Source organism: Podarcis filfolensis, assembly GCF_964270895.1.
Source record: "Podarcis filfolensis genome assembly, chromosome: 14".
Lineage (NCBI taxonomy): Eukaryota > Metazoa > Chordata > Lepidosauria > Squamata > Lacertidae > Podarcis > Podarcis filfolensis.
The window spans coordinates 2,583,766-2,601,482 of record NC_139616.1 but is presented as its reverse complement, the minus strand read 5'-3'; the positions used below and the strand labels follow the sequence as shown (position 1 = coordinate 2,601,482).

Genomic DNA, 17,717 nt, shown 5'->3' with positions numbered 1-17,717 from the left:
GTGTCTATAATCCATACCGTAAAAGGAAAAATACACTACACATTTGTAAAAGTCAACAGTTTCATAACAAAACCTTGGACATAGTAATCTTTGACCTGCGTATCCAGCCCAGGCCACTACTTTCCTGATAACTGCTGGTGTCATTGTTCTCCATCTCAATCAACTTGCTCACTTCATCCTTGATTTCTCAAAATTTGTTCTTGAGTAAGTTATAATGATTACCTGTCAGGGTCACCTGGTCCCTGTGCTGGCTTATTAGACATTGTTTACTTTGTTGACATTGGGGTATTTGAACTTTTCCATAGAAAGCCTAGCAGGGAGGATTTTGTTTCCTAACACAAACATATTTTTGCTTTTTGCTTTGCTAGAACATAGCAACATAGCTTTTGTATAGAAAAGCTTACAGTTATTTTATTATTTCATTATTATTTATTTTAAAGCATCTTTGTCCTTCACCCCCCCGGCAGAGGAAGGGGGTGCAGTGGGTGCGGCCTGCCCCAGGTGTCATCCCTGGGTGTGTGTGACATTACTGTCCCGCCCTCTGGGATGCTCGCCCTGCCCCTGCAGGTGGCTCCCCCTGCCCCCCGGGTGCACAGCGTGTGTGGCGCTCCGGGGACTGGAGCAGCTAGCTCCGCCTCTGGCAGAAGGTTCTGGATTCATTCACCATCATCTCCAGCTAGGGCTGTCAGTGTAATCAGTGTAGACAATATGAAGCTGGACGGACAGTCCATATCAGGCAGCTTCCCATGTTCCTGTGAGGGGTGTTTGGAGGGTGCAAACTAAGGGGCTGCTCTTCAGTCTTGCCTTCTGGTTTGCCCTTGCTGGTTCTCCTGACTATGGGTTGCCCCCTACACCTCCTGCATCTTGGGTCTCCGCAGACGGTTGTCCTCAACCGAGACCTGGCAGTGTGCAAGAACCCAATACTGGGTTTCAGCTGAAAGCCAACCACATCCCTCCAAATTGGATTGGGGCAGCAGTACTGGGGAAGACTTGTTAAAATCTGTGCAGTTTCAATTTTCAGTGAAACTGATGGACAGTAGCTTTCAGTCAGACATAGGAAAGCATGATTTACTTGCAGAGTTTCCTGCTGAAAGATGCAGTGATGGTCACAGGTGTGGATGACTTTTGAAAGGGTAGGTGACAAATCCCAACAGTCAGTAGCTATAAGCAATTACACCTAGACAGAGCCTCTAGAACTAAATGTGGATTAGTACAATTTATGAACCAATACTTGGCAAGGCAATAATGCTTAGAAGGCCTTATGGAATATGAGGGTATCAGTCACTGATTGTTATATTGTGGGATCCAACACCCTGGGGCTCCTGGTGTGAACCTAGGTTTTTAATCTCAGACCAGGTGTGGGAATTCTCTGGTTTACAGGCCAAATGCATTAAGGGGCATGACTTGAGGTGTGTCCTGAAGGCCGCACTTGACCCATAGGCTGCAAATTCTGCACCCCTGTCATAGTAGTATGGATAAAGCAGTATTGATAAAGCACTGAAGAAAATGCAGCTGACCTGGTATAGGAGAACCTCTTGCTCAACTTCCATGCATAGGATTGGCTTCCCTCGGAGAAATAAGATCCATAGCTCTTTAGCAAAGCTCTTCTAATTCCCTTGAACTTTTGGAGGCACATTCCACAAACATGGAAAGGGCAGAATTAGCGTGCAGATGCCGAAAGACACTCTTGTAATCAATAACCCTAAAGGTGACGGACTGACATTGTTTCTGACAAAGGCCTGAAAACAAGCCCAGTTTGGCAATACTGTAAAGAAGACTTCTTTTACCCTTGATTGACTTCAATTACGCTGCTTTGTTGCTGATATACCCACAATAACAGGAGGAGAGATAATGAGCAGTAAAGCTTTTTCACCCATGAAATTGCTCTCCGTGTACTCCTTTTACTTGGGAAGCTCAAGGACAGGCATGTGTTCTTTTCTTTTAAAAAAGGTTTTAATTTTATTTTAAACGATAAATGGCAGTGGTCTAACTGGTTGCTGCTGAAGAAAAGAGAGCTGCTTACCTACCAGGCTCTTCAGCACAACTATTACCTGTTGTGATAAAGTCTTGTTTGTGGGCTTCCCACAGGCATCCATTTGGCCCCTGTGAGAACAGGACCCTGGACTAGATGGGTCACCGGCCTGATCCATCAGGTTCTTCTTACGTTCTTATCAGAGATAACTTGGTTCTGACTAGACATCAGAAGCGTAATAACTTTGTAACCCACCTGCACCTTCAGGGAGAGTGAGTTCCACAGCCAGGGTGCCACGACAGTGTGGCACTGTGCCACAGTGGAGTGCCACACATGCCAACGGGAAAGCATGAAGGGCCACCCGTGCCAAATTTAGGGCATAAACGAGTCAGTAAAGGGAGAGAAGCTCTGAGAGGTACCTGGCCCCAGCTTAATTAATGAAAACATCTTGAATTGGGCTCAGTGCAGATCCTGCAGAATGGGTTTTACATGAATTAGCTGCAGTTTCTGGACTGCCTTCAAGGGAAGCCCCACAGACAGCACAATGCAATCATCAAGATGTGATGTTACCAGAACTCACAGCACTGCGGCAAGGCTATGCCAAACCAGGGACTTGAGTTGATAGCAACCATTTCAAAAATCCAAGACGTATTTTTATCTTGTTCCATCACTGCTCCATTCTGACAAGAGGAGGTCAATGTTTTAACTTTCTTCACAACTTGGACTAAATGTTTTCTGCCTTCAAATACATCCTCTGAGACAGCTGGAGCCGCGGCACACAATGGGCAAAAGAAAGAACACACAGTGGTCTCATGTCGCCATGAGCCAGAATATCTGACCTACTGTGGCTTACTGAGAATGGCCATGCGTGCTGCCCGATTGCTCCCCCTTTGCTCCTTCCCTTGACACAAGCGTCTGAACTAAGGATCATAGAATCATAGAATCATAGAGTTGGAAGAGACCACAAGGGCCATCGAGTCCAACCCCCTGCCAAGCAGGAAACACCATCAGAGCACTCCTGACATATGGTTGTCAAGCCTCTGCTTAAAGACCTCCAAAGAAGGAGACTCCACCACACTCCTTGGCAGCAAATTCCACTGTCAAACAGCTCTTACTGTCAGGAAGTTCTTCCTACTGTTTAGGTGGAATCTTCTTTCTTGTAGTTTGGATCCATTGCTCCGTGTCCGCTTCTCTGGAGCAGCAGAAAACAACCTTTCTCCCTCCTCTATGTGACATCCTTTTATATATTTGAACATGGCTATCATATCACCCCTTAACCTCCTCTTCTCCAGGCTAAACATGCCCAGCTCCCTTAGCCGTTCCTCATAAGGCATCGTTTCCAGGCCTTTGACCATTTTGGTTGCCCTCCTCTGGACACGTTCCAGTTTGTCAGTGTCCTTCTTGAACTGTGGTGCCCAGAACTGGACACAGTACTCCAGGTGAGGTCTGACCAGAGCAGAATACAGTGGCACTATTACTTCCCTTGATCTAGATGCTATACTCCTATTGATGCAGCCCAGAATTGCATTGGCTTTTTTAGCTGCCGTGTCACACTGTTGGCTCATGTCAAGTTTGTGGTCAACCAAGACTCCTAGATCCTTTTCACATGTACTGCTCTCAAGCCAGGTGTCACCCATCTTGTATTTGTGCCTCTCATTTTTTTTGCCCAAGTGCAATACTTTACATTTCTCCCTGTTAAAATTCATCTTGTTTGTTTTGGCCCAGTTCTCTAATCTGTCAAGGTCGTTTTGAAGTGTGATCCTGTCCTCTGGGGTGTTAGCCACCCCTCCCAGTTTGGTGTCATCTGCAAATTTGATCGGGATGCCCTTGAGTCCATCATCCAAGTCGTCGATAAAGATGTTGAATAAGACCGGGCCCAAGACAGAACCCTGTGGCACCCCACTAGTCACTCTTCTATAATGGTTTGCTGCTCCCTGATAAGCCAAGATCAGCACACAGGCCATGGCTTCAGGTGGGCTGGGTTTGTGGTTTGGTTCCCCTTCTGCTCATGCTATGGAAGGAGGAGAGTGGAAGTGATTGCAAAGTTCCCAGTAAAGCTTAGTAAGTTTGGAATGTTTGGAATCTGGATGCTGTCCGTGATAATATGTCTGGGTTATTGTGATGCTCAAATGGAAGTGTTTTAGCACAGACTCTCTTAAAACTTGAAAACATGGGGTGTCCCCTCTTTCCTTATAGGCCGAGCCTTTTTTGCCACTCCTAGATTAAAATATGGAAGTGTAACATGAAGCAAGATAAAACTGCTTCAGGGGCCCAATTTGTCTCCTGTGATGCCAACTGAGCACCTTCAGTTTAGCACGATTTCAGAGTGAGATAATTTTGCAGTCATTTCTAGCAGGAGAAAAACTGCAGTTCTGAATTAAAATATTTATTTTTCCTTAATATGTAGGAGGTTGTGGAGCTATTTCATAATCTAATCTTGATGTAATGCTTTTGTAGTTACTCCAGGGATGACTTTACTTTTAACAAAACTTTTAAACTGGGGGGAGGGGATATTTTAACTCAATGCCTAATGATGTAAAAATGGTCTCTTAGGACTTAGCATTCGGGGTTTGGTTAATGCCTCCAAGGCAACAAATCTTCGTTTATTGTATTGTTATTATTTTTAATGTGGGAGCTGGAGTGAAAACGAATGCCATTTATTTTACTGTAATGTGTTTTATAGTAAAGTTTTGTTGCAACAAGGAAACAGATGAAGAACAGAACAGAGCAGGAACTTGGGCAGCAGATGCTTTGCAAGCGGGAGACCCAAGGATCAATCCGGGGGACCTCTTAGCTGAGAGCACTGCAGAGGCTTGAACGAGATGGTCCTTTGGGCTCCTTCCAAATCTAGAATTCTATGACTCTAGGTAGGCAAGGGATTGGAAAAGATTCCCATTAACCCTTAGAGAGCCACTGCCAGCCAATGAAGACCAGACTTCCCCAACCATGTGCCCTCCAGATGCTTTGGAATACCAACACCCTTGACCATGGGCAAAGATGACTGCAGTTGATGGGACTTTGGAGTCCAAGACCAGGGAAAGCAGTTGCAGTCAACACTAAGGTACACAGACCATTAGTCTGACACAGTATGAGGCAAGCATGCTTCTATGAAAGTGGAGCAAATTTTGGAGCAAAGAGCAATAGCTCAGTAATAGAAGGCCATAACCTTAATTGCTGGCAAGTGCAGTAGAAGGGGAAGGGGAAGAGCTCTGTGGGAGAGCCACTGCCAGTCAAAACAGCCAATATCAGGTGAGATGGCCAAACTGCTTGACCTGGGATGAGTCAGCTTCCTAGGTTCCTAAGTTCTCCACCCCAACATCAGAGCAAAAGAAGAGCCTGGCTGTTGGATCAGGTGTGTCAGCACAAAAACTTGCATATTCCTAGGCCAAAAGAAAGAAGTTGGCCTAATAATAAATAATAATAAAGCAGCCAGGCCAGCTATTCTGTACTTGGTGACCCAGGGCCATGAGCATTTAAGCAGTGCATCTTTTGATGCTGTGGCCAAGGATTTCATGCACTGGACCTTGTCAGCTGTTCAAATGCCAAGTTCACTGAAGGCCAATTAATTGTGAGATAAGACACTCTATAAATCAATAAAATAAATACAGGGCTGTCATTGGCAATAGCTTAATGATCCCTCTTACCTACTCCTCAGTTATGGACTTCTGCCATTCACTTTCATGTAATTTGTTTTTTTCCAAACAACCTCCCTCCATCACAAAAAATCATATATAATGTAGTCCTTCTATTATTGAAACACCTGAGAAATAGAGCAGGGGAAAGAGGGAATAACAGGAAACCTTTGTTTGAGATATGGAAATCCTCTGAGATACAGTCGTCATACCCTCCATATGAGTAGCTCTCATGCCCTAGTTATTGCCCACATTTGCTTATTGGATTTCGCGGCTTATAGTAACAGTGCAGCTTGGGCTGTCTGAGGTGGTTATGGAGAAGAACAAAGGACCCTTGCTCATGTGTCAGGGTGGGATGTGAATGGGCTGGACATTATTAGGTTCAAATACTACTCTGCAAGGACACCAAACTGTTTTCTTGCGCTCTGCACCATCAAGTAGGCATCATCACCACCAGGCCATACTATAATAACACATTATGAGCGTGGGGGGGGTGGAGGCCCCTTCCAGAACTGGGGCAGCCTTATAATGAGGGTCCAGCAGGAACCTGCTCTCTCACCTCACCCATCTCCCTGTCCGGCCCCACCTCTCACTCATTCCACAGTGCCTGTCACACCATCTCCCCCAGTGCCATCAGACACAGGGGGATGCTCCACTAGCTCTGCCCACCTGCAACTGCTGATCTTCTGACAAAAAGGTGTAACTTGCCCCTCAGATCCGCCTCCATACCCGAGAACTAGGAAGCAGCCAATGTAACACTAATTTTTCAAATGGGATCTGGGCAGGGTGAGAGGGTGGATCCTAGAAATTACAGGTTTGTCTCTGTAAAACTGGCAAAAAGTAATATTAATGATAAAATAAACAAGCACATAGAAGAATACGTTTTGCTGAAGTAAAGCCAGCATGGTTTCTGCAAGGGCAAGCCCTGCCTCATGAACCTATCAGAATTCTTTCAGGGTGTCAAAAAGCATAAAAATAGAGATGATCCCATTGATACTATGTACTTGGATTTTCAAAAAAAAGCTTTCAGCAAGGCACTTCACCAAAGCTGTCTGAGTAGGCTGAGCAAACATGGAATATGAGGAGAGGTCCTCTTGTGGATCAGGAATTAATTAAATTGCAGGAAGCAGAGAATGGGAAAAATGGACAGTTCACTGGGTAGAAAAGAGTAGAAAGTGGAGTCCCGCAAGGATAAGTATTGGAACCTGTGCTTTTTAACTTGTTCATAAGCAATCTAGAGTTAAGAAGAAGAAGAAGAAGAAGAAGAAGAAGAAGAAGAAGAAGGAGAGGAGTTTGGATTTGATATCCCGCTTTATCACTACGCGAAGGAGTCTCAAAGCGGCTAATATTCTGCTTTCCCTTCCTCCCCCACAACAAACACTCTGTGAGGTGAGTGGGGCTGAGAGACTTCAGAGAAGTGTGACTGGCCCAAGGTCACCCAGCAGCTGCAGGTGGAGGAGCGGGGAAGCAAACCCGGTTCACCAGATTATGAGTCTACAGCTCTTAACCAAACTTGCTGATCATACTAAATTGTTCAGGGTTGTTAAAACAAAAAAGAGATTGCAAAGAGCTTTCCAAACTGAGTGAATGGGCACTAAAATGGCAAATGCATTTCAATGTAAACAAGTGTAAAATAATGCATATCAGCACAAAAAAAAATCTTAATTTCACATATACACTCATATGGTCTGAATTGGTGGTGACTAACCAGGATCTTGGGGTCATAGTGGATAGTTTCAGGGCTTTTTTCAGCCAGAACTCACTGGACTCAGTTCCAGCGCCTCTCAGGTGGGCACCATTGCCATTCAAAGAGAACGAGGGAGGGGTTCATGGTGAGCTCCAGCACCTCCTTTTCTAGCACTGGATATCAACCCAGTGTGCGGAGCTTGTGAAAAGGGAAAATTCCATGCTAGGGATCATTAGGAAAGAACAGTATCATAATGCCTTTTTAATACATTGGGAAGACAGTGTGCGGTTCTGGTCACCTCACCTGAAAAAGGATATTGTAGAGTTGGAAAAGATTCAGAAAAGGACAACCAAAATTATCAAGGAGATGGAGCAACTTCTCTATGAGAAAAGGTTGCAGCATTTGGGACTTCTTAGTCTAAAGGTGAGGAAGAGGTGACATGATGTAAGTTTATAAAATTATGCATGACATGAAGATAATGGAAAGAGGTGTGTTTTTCTCGCTCTCATAATGCTAGAATTCAAGGTCAACCAATGAAGCTGAAGATTTGGGACAGATAAAAGAAAGTATTTCTTCCTGCAGCAGCGTTAACCGAGAAACTCACCCCCAGAGGAGGCAGTGATGACCATCAACTTGGATGGCTTTAGCTCCCCTTTATCACATACACAGCCCAACAAGACAATGACAAAAATCCACCAACAGCATATGAATCAATATGGCTAACCTGATCCAAAAACACCCAGCCACCCCACTCACACATGGAAACAAAGACCACCACAGCCAACCCCAAATGAACAACCACACCCTAGGCCAACCCCAACCTCTCTCACCACCAAAGGAACACAAGTCACAAGTGAACAGCAGAGAACCTGCACAAGCAACACTGACACCAAACCCCACATATATTAAGTAAAATAGAAACATCGCCACCTGACCCCACCCCCACTCATCTTTCCCCCCATCCACCTCTTTCCCTCTTTTCTTCCTAGCGTAACACTAATATGTTGGCAGGGGGTTGGACTCGATGGCCCTTGTGGTCTCTTCCAACTCTATGATTCTATGATTCTATGATTCTATGATAATATCTCAACAAATGAAACTGATCTTGGAAAAGAAAAAAGAGAGAGACACAGCTCATACTTTTGTAAACCAAGAATTTTTAAAATAAAAATAGAGAAGAAGAAGAAGAAGAAGAAGAAGAAGAAGAAGAAGAAGAAGAAGATTGGATAAATTCCTGGAGGAGGAGAGGGCTGTGGATGGCTACTGCCCCCGGCTAGGCTCTGCCTCCATGGACGGAGGCAGTAATGCTCTGTATACCAGTTTCTGGGAATAATGGGCAGGAAAAGTGCTCTTGCACTCAGGTCCCGCTTGCTGGTTCCCCACAGGCATCTGGTTGGCCACTGTGACAACAGGGCTGTGCTGGACTACGTGGGCCATTGGCCTGATCCAGCAGGGAGCTTCTTACGTTCCTATGAATTCAGCAGGTAGTCCCTTCCAACTCTGAAATTCTATGAATCTATGAATCTATCTTACCCCCTTTTAAAGCTACGCGTTGTACACAAGGCACGTACATCTCCCGTGTTCTGGCTTTTCTGTGCCACTTCCTTTTGTCAAGCAAATGGCCGCACCAAACCCCATTGTGCCTAACAGCGGTTTTCACTCACAGCAGCCTGTAGCAATTACAGTGGTACCTCGGGTTACAGACGCTTCAGGTTACAGACTCCACTAACCCAGAAATAGTCCCTCGGGTTAAGAACTTTGCCCCAGGATGAGAACAGTAATCGTGCTCCAGCAGCGCAGCAGGAGGCCCCATTAGCTAAAGTGGTGCTTCAGGTTAAGAACAGTTTTAGGTTAAGAATGGACCTCCAGAATGAATTAAGTACTTAACCAGAGGTACCACTGTACTAATCATAATTATAGAAAGGGAACGTTATCGCTGTCAGTGTTTACTTGATTAGCTGTAATTTCTTCACAAGCTTAGCAAGACGCCTCTGATAGGAAGAGTTGGGGAGAGATGAAATGCAATGCCGGTACAAAAAACCAAACCTGAAACTCAAAACAAGAGGCCTTTCTTGTTAAGAAATAGGTTTCACATATCCCCTAATTCTCTCCCTTTGAAGGAGGTTGGTGGGGGTGCAGGGGGTGGGATAGGAGAAGCTGCATATCACACAGTTCTCATTTTTGCAGAGAATGGCCATGCATGGCCATATGACTCTGGAACTATCAGGCTGAGCTAAGGTTGGCCTCCTGACAGATCAGAGAACACTGGGCCAACTGGCAGGGGGCAGAAGAGTCTAGTATTTAATGACATAAATCTAGCAGAGAAAAGAGCCAAGTGCAACAATACATCAAATGAAACAGATAAGAATAAACACAATCAGTGAAACGTAGGAGCGACTTAACATGCATGAATCTCATTTTTTAAATGGCACCTGCAGTTAGAGGAGCTGATCACAATCTCTCTCTCTCTGTACTACAGACAGTCTCAATACAAATTCACACACACACATGCAGGTAGGGAAGCAATGTTTTCTGTTGCTCCAGCAGATGACATCACTCGTGCTGTAGAAAAGGGCCAGGAGTTATATGCTCCTGCATTTCCCCTCCATAACACCACTGTTTGACATCCAAGCAAAATGAGGCAGGCTAAAAGAATTGATGCTTTTGAATTATGGTGCTGGAGGAGACTCTTGAAAGTCCCATGGACTGCAAGAAGATCAAACCTATCCAGTCTGAAGGAAATCAGCCCTGAGTGCTCACTGGAAGGACAGATCCTGAAGCTGAGGCTCCAATACTTTGGCCACATCATGAGAAGAGAAGACTCCCTGGAAAAGACCCTGATGTTGGGAAAGATGGAGGGAACAGGAGAAGGGGACGACAGAGGACGAGATGGTTGGACAGTGTTCTCGAAGCTACCAGCATGAGTTTGACCAAACTGCAGGAGGCAGTAGAAGACAGGAGTGCCTGGAGTGCTCTAGTCCATGAGGTCACGAAGAGTCGGACACGACTAAACAACAAAAATTGCTCATCTATGTTGTGTGTGCCCAGTCCTCTGTGTTTATTTGGAAGAATGGTCAACTGAGTTTACTGGGACTTGACTCACATAATGGTACACCACCTCCCCCCCCCCCCACAGGATGGCAGGTCAAATCCCTCTAATATTGAATGGTTCTCAGCATGCTTTAGTATTTCTGCATCTCCCATTTCCAGAGGTTTTGATTTTGTCACAAAGAAGCCTAGCAAAAGAGGAGGAGAGAATTTATCTGAATCTCACCTTTAGGGTCAGCCTGACGGTGTTGCATTCCTGCAAAGGGTTCAGTTTCAGCATCTCACCCAGGCTGCAGCCTGAGGGCTGGTGTTGTAGCTCACAGCAAACGCAGACACTGTCACTGTCAAATTTAATCTGAGAAAAGAATAAAAAAGAACAGGCCAAAGTTTTAGTAAGTGCAAAACAACCAACCAAACAACACCCCAATCCCACAAAGGATTCAATAACATGACTTGATTTGGTCAACAGAGGTACGAATGCTAAAAACTAAGGAATGAATGCTTCCATGGCCGAGTCCCCTTTCACTCAAAAGCATCAAATCATGTTTTTTTAACCCTCTGGGAAGTATAGGCAGAACACTGCTACTCGGAGGGGGATATTGGGGGGGCATCCTTTCATTACAGGTGCCCTCGATGACTCAGGCTTTCCTCCAGCTGATCTGATAGCATGGAAAGTAAATTAGATGAACAGAATCCTAGGAAGAAGGAAGCTCAGTCAGGAGGCTGAGCCTAGAGGAGGAGGAGGAAGAGGAAGGCCTCTTACCTTCCAAACCTTTCCACATGTTCTACTGCAAGTCAGATGTCCCCCATCTTATTTTGTGCAGCTGGTTCTTTCTGCCTAAATGTGGAACCTGACATTTGCACCAATGGAATTCATTTTATTAGTTTTGGCTCAGTTCTCCAATTTTTTAAGGTCATCTTGAATCTGATTTCCATCTTCTGTGGCATTAGCTACCCCTCCCAGTTTGGTGTCATCCACAAATTGGATGAGCATCCCCTCAATTCCTTCATCCAAGTCGTTTATAAAGATACTGAACAACAACGGACCCAGGGCATATGGAGAGAGTCAGAACTTACAGGGTTAAGAAGTTCTGAGTGACGTCTCACATTCAGAGGCGGGTTTAGAACAGTGGGAGTGTTCTGTGTCTCAGAGAGAGACAGTGTGAGCTTAGCGCTGAAACGTAGAGCAGCCGAAATGAGCGCTCTGTCGCCGGGAAAGTTATGATTTGTTGTTTTTGTACGAGAATAAAGCTATTTGTAAGATAAGGAAAGACACCGAGCGTCTGACTGATTTACTGCACACACGGCATTCATCGCATTGCTTCTACCGCTGTGTACTTCACTCTGCTAACTGCAGCTGGGGGCCCGGAGGGAGCAGAGACACGCAGGGAAGCGTGTGGGCTCCAGGGGCAAGCGAAGCTGCCAGTCAATTTCGCCAAAGGGCAGAACCCTGTGGCACCCCCACTTGTCACTTTTCCCAGGGTGACGAGGAACCATTAATGAGCACTCTTTGGGTTTGGTCAGTCAGCCAGCTATAAATCCACCTAACAGTTACCTCGTTCAACCCACTTTTTACCAGCTTTTCCACAAGAATATCATGGGGGATTTTATCAAAAGCCTTATTGAAATCAATATATACTACGTCTACAGCATTCCCCTGATCCACCAAGCTTGTAACTCCATCAAAAAAAGAAATGAGGTTTGTCTGGTATGCCTTGCATCCTTCTCTAAGTGCCTACAGACGAATTGTTGAATTATCTGTTCTAGGACCTTTCCTGGTATTGAGGTGAAGCTCACCTGTCGATAGTTACCTGGATTTTCTTGCTAAGGAGCACAACATCTGCTTTCCATGCAAAATGTCCCAGGTTCATCTCCAGGAAGAACTGGAGATGAAAGATTCATTTCCAAAATCATAGAAAGGCAGATCTCCTGCTTATCAACAAGCAGGGGCTAAATTTGTTGCACAGAGAGCATCCCAATCTGACACTTCCAATGGGGTTGGGCTAGATGACCCTTGGGATCCCTTCCAGTTCTATAAGTCTATGCTTCTATGAAAAGGAACATACAAAATGCATACTTCACTGACAAATGCATTATACAACATTGGAAAGTGCATATTTCATGTAAAAAGTAAATATTTTATGTGGGGGGATGTGTACAAAATGCATAAAGGAACAGGGCACCGTGACAATGCAACAGGATGGGGTGGGCCATTGACTGGAAGACCAAAAGGGGGCAGATTAATTACTCAGCTTTCAGCTCCTTACAACCCCATCTTTACATTTTGGAAGTGCAGCTGGCAGAAATTTAGAAATTTACAGCATCCCAACTTTTTGCTCCCGTTGTTGACAGTTGTCAAAGGCTGATAAAAGCTTGCCAGAGAAACAACGAAGATCAAAAATAGACTTTTTAAAACAGAAACACTCTATCTTTTTAAGCCCTCCTTGTGTACTCGTAGTGTTGGCTCACTGGCAGCTTGGGGTGTCCTCTGAGCCATTTACAGAGCTGGCGAGGGCAGGAAAGAGGGGACAGGGGATCCCTCTGTTCTATTCTTTGCTCTGGCTCCGACCTGCTGGGGTATCTTGGCCAAGCATGGCACAGACTTTGTGGTTCACATTGAACTCTATAAAATAATTCTAGCCTCCCACACAGCGGCAGCATTAGTCTTAATTAACTGATAGTTGTCAAATACCAAGGGGGGTGGGGAGAGAGAAATACAGTGGTACCTCGGGTTACATACGCTTCAGGTTACAGACTCCGCTAACCCAGAAATAGTGCTTCAGGTTAAGAACTTTGCCTCAGGATGAGAACAGAAATTGTCCTCCGGCGGCGCAGCAGCAGTGGGAGGCCCCATTAGTTAAAGTGGTGCTTCAGGTTAAGAACAGTTTCAGGTTAAGTACAGACCTCCGGAACGAATTAAGTACTTAACCTGAGGTACCACTGTAGCTATCATCATCCTTTAAAATATGATACCTCTTTTTGGACTTCTGGGCATAAATACGTATTTATTGCAGGAATTATAATCTGCTGCTCTTCTCAAATGAGGTCTCAAAGCAGAGGAACAACAGGGGGAGTGCAGAAGGCCCTCCCCCCCCCGTATTTCTAAGGGACAGAGGCTCTCTTCTCATGTGAACCAATGGTGGGTTCTGTGTGGGGCTGGAGAATGCGGCATTTTCCCAGGTGGCCACCTTCAGACTTTACTTTGATGCATGGGAGAAGAAATCCCCTGGTATTCAAAACCAAAAACATGTACATCCAAAGAAAAATACCAACTGAATCAGCACCCCAGTCCTACTGGCAGGAGAGCCTCCAAAACGCTCCAGAGCCTTGTACCAACCTATCCTTCAGTTCTTATTTCTTGATATAACCTTGCCCATAACCTCTAGCACCCTCAGTCAACCAAAGATCTCCTCTATTAAATATCTCTCCTCACTGCTCCTTGCTGAATATTTCATAAAACTGTAGAACAGTAGCATTGGTCACCTGGACCAACCTGCTGCAATGCAGGAATCACGCAGCACGTAGGTAAGCTCTCTCCCACAGGAGGCAGCGATGGCCACCAACTTGGGTGGCTTTAAAAGAGGACTGGACTGGACTGGAGGAGGCGATCAATGGCTGCTAGCCAGGGTGGCTTCTCTGCCTTCACATTGGAAGCAGCAATGCTTCTGAATACCATTTGGTGGAAACTGCAGGAAGGGAGAGGGTTCTTGTGCTCGGATCCTGCTTGGGGGTTTCCCACTGAAGCATCTGGTTGGACACTGTGAGAACAGGATGCTGGACTAGATGGGCCATTAACCTGATCCAGCAGGTTCTTCTTACCTTCCTATACAACGGGTCTACTCAGGAATAAGCAGCCCCTGGTTGCCCTTCACTGCCGGCAGCTGTGCTCAGGATGCGGTTTTGGAGGCCAGAGGTTAAAAGGCCTCTCTTTTGGAGTTGAATGCTTAGAGGTTACACATCAAACCTGACTCTGCTTGAGGAGTTTTAAAATTTGCTGCTCCCTCATGACCAACCAAATTTATTTTATCACTAAGACAAAATAAATTTCCAAAGCCTAGTCTGAGAAGCAGGCAGGGGTGTTTTGTTCAAAAAAAGCTGTCCTTTCCATTTAATTTGTGAATTTAAGAAGTCTTGAAAACAAAAGAGCTAAGAAAGGGGGAGAGGGGAGAAGAGAAAAATCTACAACACACCAAAAAACTGAGGAAATTTCTCTTGCGCTTTTAATTCTTTGATGACAGCAGGACATCCAGCTATGAGGAGGGGGGCAGGATTTTGTGGTTTGCATGAAACCCATAAAAAGCAAAATATATGTGAGGAAACCAGCACAACCGGATATTATTAAATCATTTGTACTAGATAACACTCCATGGAATGTTTCCCCTCCTATACAATGTGAAAGAGGACACCATCTTTGGCTACAATTTAAATATAGTGGTATCTCTGTTTAAGAACAGTCCGCTTTAAGAACGATTCAGTTTACAAACTCCGCAAAACCAGAAGTAGTGTCCCAGTTTGAGAACTTTACCTCTGTCTAAGAATGGAATCCGAACAGTGGAAGGGCGGCAGGAGGCCTCATTAGGGAAAGCGTGCCTCAGTTTAAGAACGGTTTCAGTTTAAGAACGGACTTCTGGAACGGATTGATATTATTCACTCATATAGCCATGTTATCTTGGAAACTGAAAGCTTTGGGAGCTTAAACGTGTCATATCAAGGGAATAAATAAATAATACATACTGTCAAAAGACTATTAAGTTGTCCATTCTTCACAGAATAAAGGGAGAGAAAAATATAATTTGAAGATTGAACTAAGTCATAAAGTAAACTAGAGCTCATTTGCAAATTAATTTAGCAGCGCTCGTCCACCCCTACAGAGTCTCTCATAAATCAGAGTCATTGGTACCACTGAGTGGAAAGGAGAGGGGGGTGCTGGCAGGAATAATTTCAGAGAAGGGGGGGGAGAGAACTGGATGAGACTAGAAAGGCAAGAAAACTTTATTAAAAAAATTTCTTTCCTTAAAAACTGAATATTCACATGCAGAAACAAACATTTTAAGTGTAAAGGAGGTGAGGTGAAAGGCAGGGGCAAAGAGTGAGGAGCAGGATGAGGGGAAAAGATGAACAAGGGTCATTTCAAGCATTTTCAGCGTGCACAGGATTCCAGTATTCAGAGTGGGGCAGGGATGGGGGAGGAATTAGATTTGGTTTGCATTTAAAGGTGAATCTACCTATCTGCTATACAAAGGAAGGCGCCTTCCCCAACTTGGAGCCCTCGGGATGTTTTCGATTACAGCTCTCATCCTTCCCTGCTGGCATTGCCAATGGTCAGGGGTGATGGGAGGGGAGTCCAACATGGTAGGCAGGCAAAGGAAGAGGACTAGCCCATAATATTCCCGAGGCCTGATGCATGCAGAGGCTGGCGTTGTGCACTGATTTCTTTCTGTACCTGAAGGGAGCAGGCTCCCAGCCTCAGGTAGTTCCCAGTTCAGTCTCCAGAGTCCCAGACAAAAGCTTAGGAGGACCATCGCTGGCTCAGTGGCTGGGTAAATGCCTGGCATGCAGAAGACCCTAGAACACAGGAAGAGCCTGCTAAGAGCACGCCAATGGGCCACCTACTCCAGCATCCAGGACTGGTGCCCGGCTCTTTTGCACCTGGGGCAAGGCTAACTACTTGCTAGCTAACTAACAGACCCGCTCCAAAGTCACCAGCTCCGGCAGCCACAGTAGCTTGCAGCCCTGCCGAAGCCAAATTTAGGGTGCTCCTCCAAAGCGTGGTTGAGTGTCACCCCCTAGCAACCTCCCCCTGCCATCTGAGAGCCGGAGCCGTGAGCAGGAGAGAGAGAGAAGCAGTCCCTGGCCCTGCCGCTCTGCAAGGTGGCAACTGCAGCTGCTTCAAGTCTGCTTGGTTTGGTTTGGCTTGGTCCTTCCCCTTAATTGTAAAACACCATATTTTGTTTTTTGTTTTGATGGGCAAACTCAGAGGCGGGTGAAAATGGCAGCGCCCACAGAGAAGCCCTGGACCAAGGAGGGCTTCCCCCAGGATGCTAGCCTAGCCCTGCGTTTTTATTTTAGGTTAGGATATTTTTATTCCTTTCTTTCTTAGGATTTTGATTCCTTTTCTTTCTTTTTTTACTCATTTCTTCCCCCTTTTCTTCCCCATTTCTGGGGGGGGGGGGGAGACAACCCCCTTCTTCTTCTAACTGTATCTCCCCAGTTTTTTCTTTTTTCTGATTTTCTTTCACTGTCATCTTATTTTTACCTTTATTTTAGGTTCTATTTCTCATCATCATCATTATTACTATTTTTAAATGTTTCTTTATTCTCCTCTGCCACCATCAGCATCGTTATCATTACCAGGGCCTGAACCCCCCACCCCCACTCGCCCACCTCCTCCATCACACAGGGAGACAGGAGAAAGCTACGCTGGACCTGTTGCAGAATAAATTAGAACTCCAAGCCAGGTAAAAACACACACCAACTGACTGAACAATACCTTCAAACTATTATTACTAAAACATATACATACCCTTCCCCTCCCCCCCCCCAAAATTAAGCTTTTTCACCTTTACTCCACACTTTAACTTGAATCTCCACTTTGGTTTTAGACCTTTTTTAAAAAATTACTTTTTGGCACTATTTTTCTTTAAGAAAAGAAAAAAAAAGAAAACAGGAAGGGGGAAAAATTTTTCTTTTCAAATTTTTAACCTCCCCTCCCATTTTTCACTTATCCTCCTGATTCTTGACTTCTACCTCTAAATCCCTATCCTTACCCTTACCCCTGTACCCTATCTCTTTCATTAATCTTTTAATTTTTGCCCATATATATATATATATACACACACACACACATATATATATACATATTTTTGTGTATTTGTGTGTGTATGTATAGATAGATAGACAGATATTCTTTCAATCCTCAACTTTTTATTGTTAGTATTATTAGCATTTTAATACTGCTCTCCTAACGCCCCCCTTTCCTCTTCTTCTTCTTCCTCCTTCCCTTCCTTTTTAAAGGACAAAAAATAATAACTTCCACCATTACTATTAGTTAACACCTGAAAAACATTTTTACTTTTTACTTTTTTATTTTTTACCTTCTCCCCCCTCAATCTAACTAGACCTGTCCTGTTACTTTCAGATTTTTAATCTCTGACTTTTTGTGTTCCAATTTTAAATCCTACTCCTACCCCTAAAGGTAAAGGTAAAGGGACCCCTGATCATTAGGTCCAGTTGTGGCCGACTCGGGGGTTGCGGTGCTCATCTCGCTTTACTGGCCGAGGGAGCTGGCGTCCAGCTTCCAGGTCATGTGGCCAGCAGGACTAAGCTGCTTCTGGTGAACCAGAGCAGCGCACAGAAACACCGTTTCCCTTCCCGCCAG

General features: G+C 44.9%; 1 protein-coding gene across 2 annotated transcripts in view; it reads right to left on the bottom strand.

The window, feature by feature from the left end:
• ENTREP2 (endosomal transmembrane epsin interactor 2) overlaps positions 1–17,717 on the bottom strand; it is a 203,613-nt gene that overhangs the window by 33,018 nt on the left and 152,878 nt on the right. For both annotated transcript variants that reach the window (XM_083586519.1, XM_083586520.1), the window contains exon 4: positions 10,566–10,694. In XM_083586519.1, the coding sequence (XP_083442645.1) occupies positions 10,566–10,694 (129 nt within the window). The remainder of the gene's footprint in view (positions 1–10,565; positions 10,695–17,717) is intronic.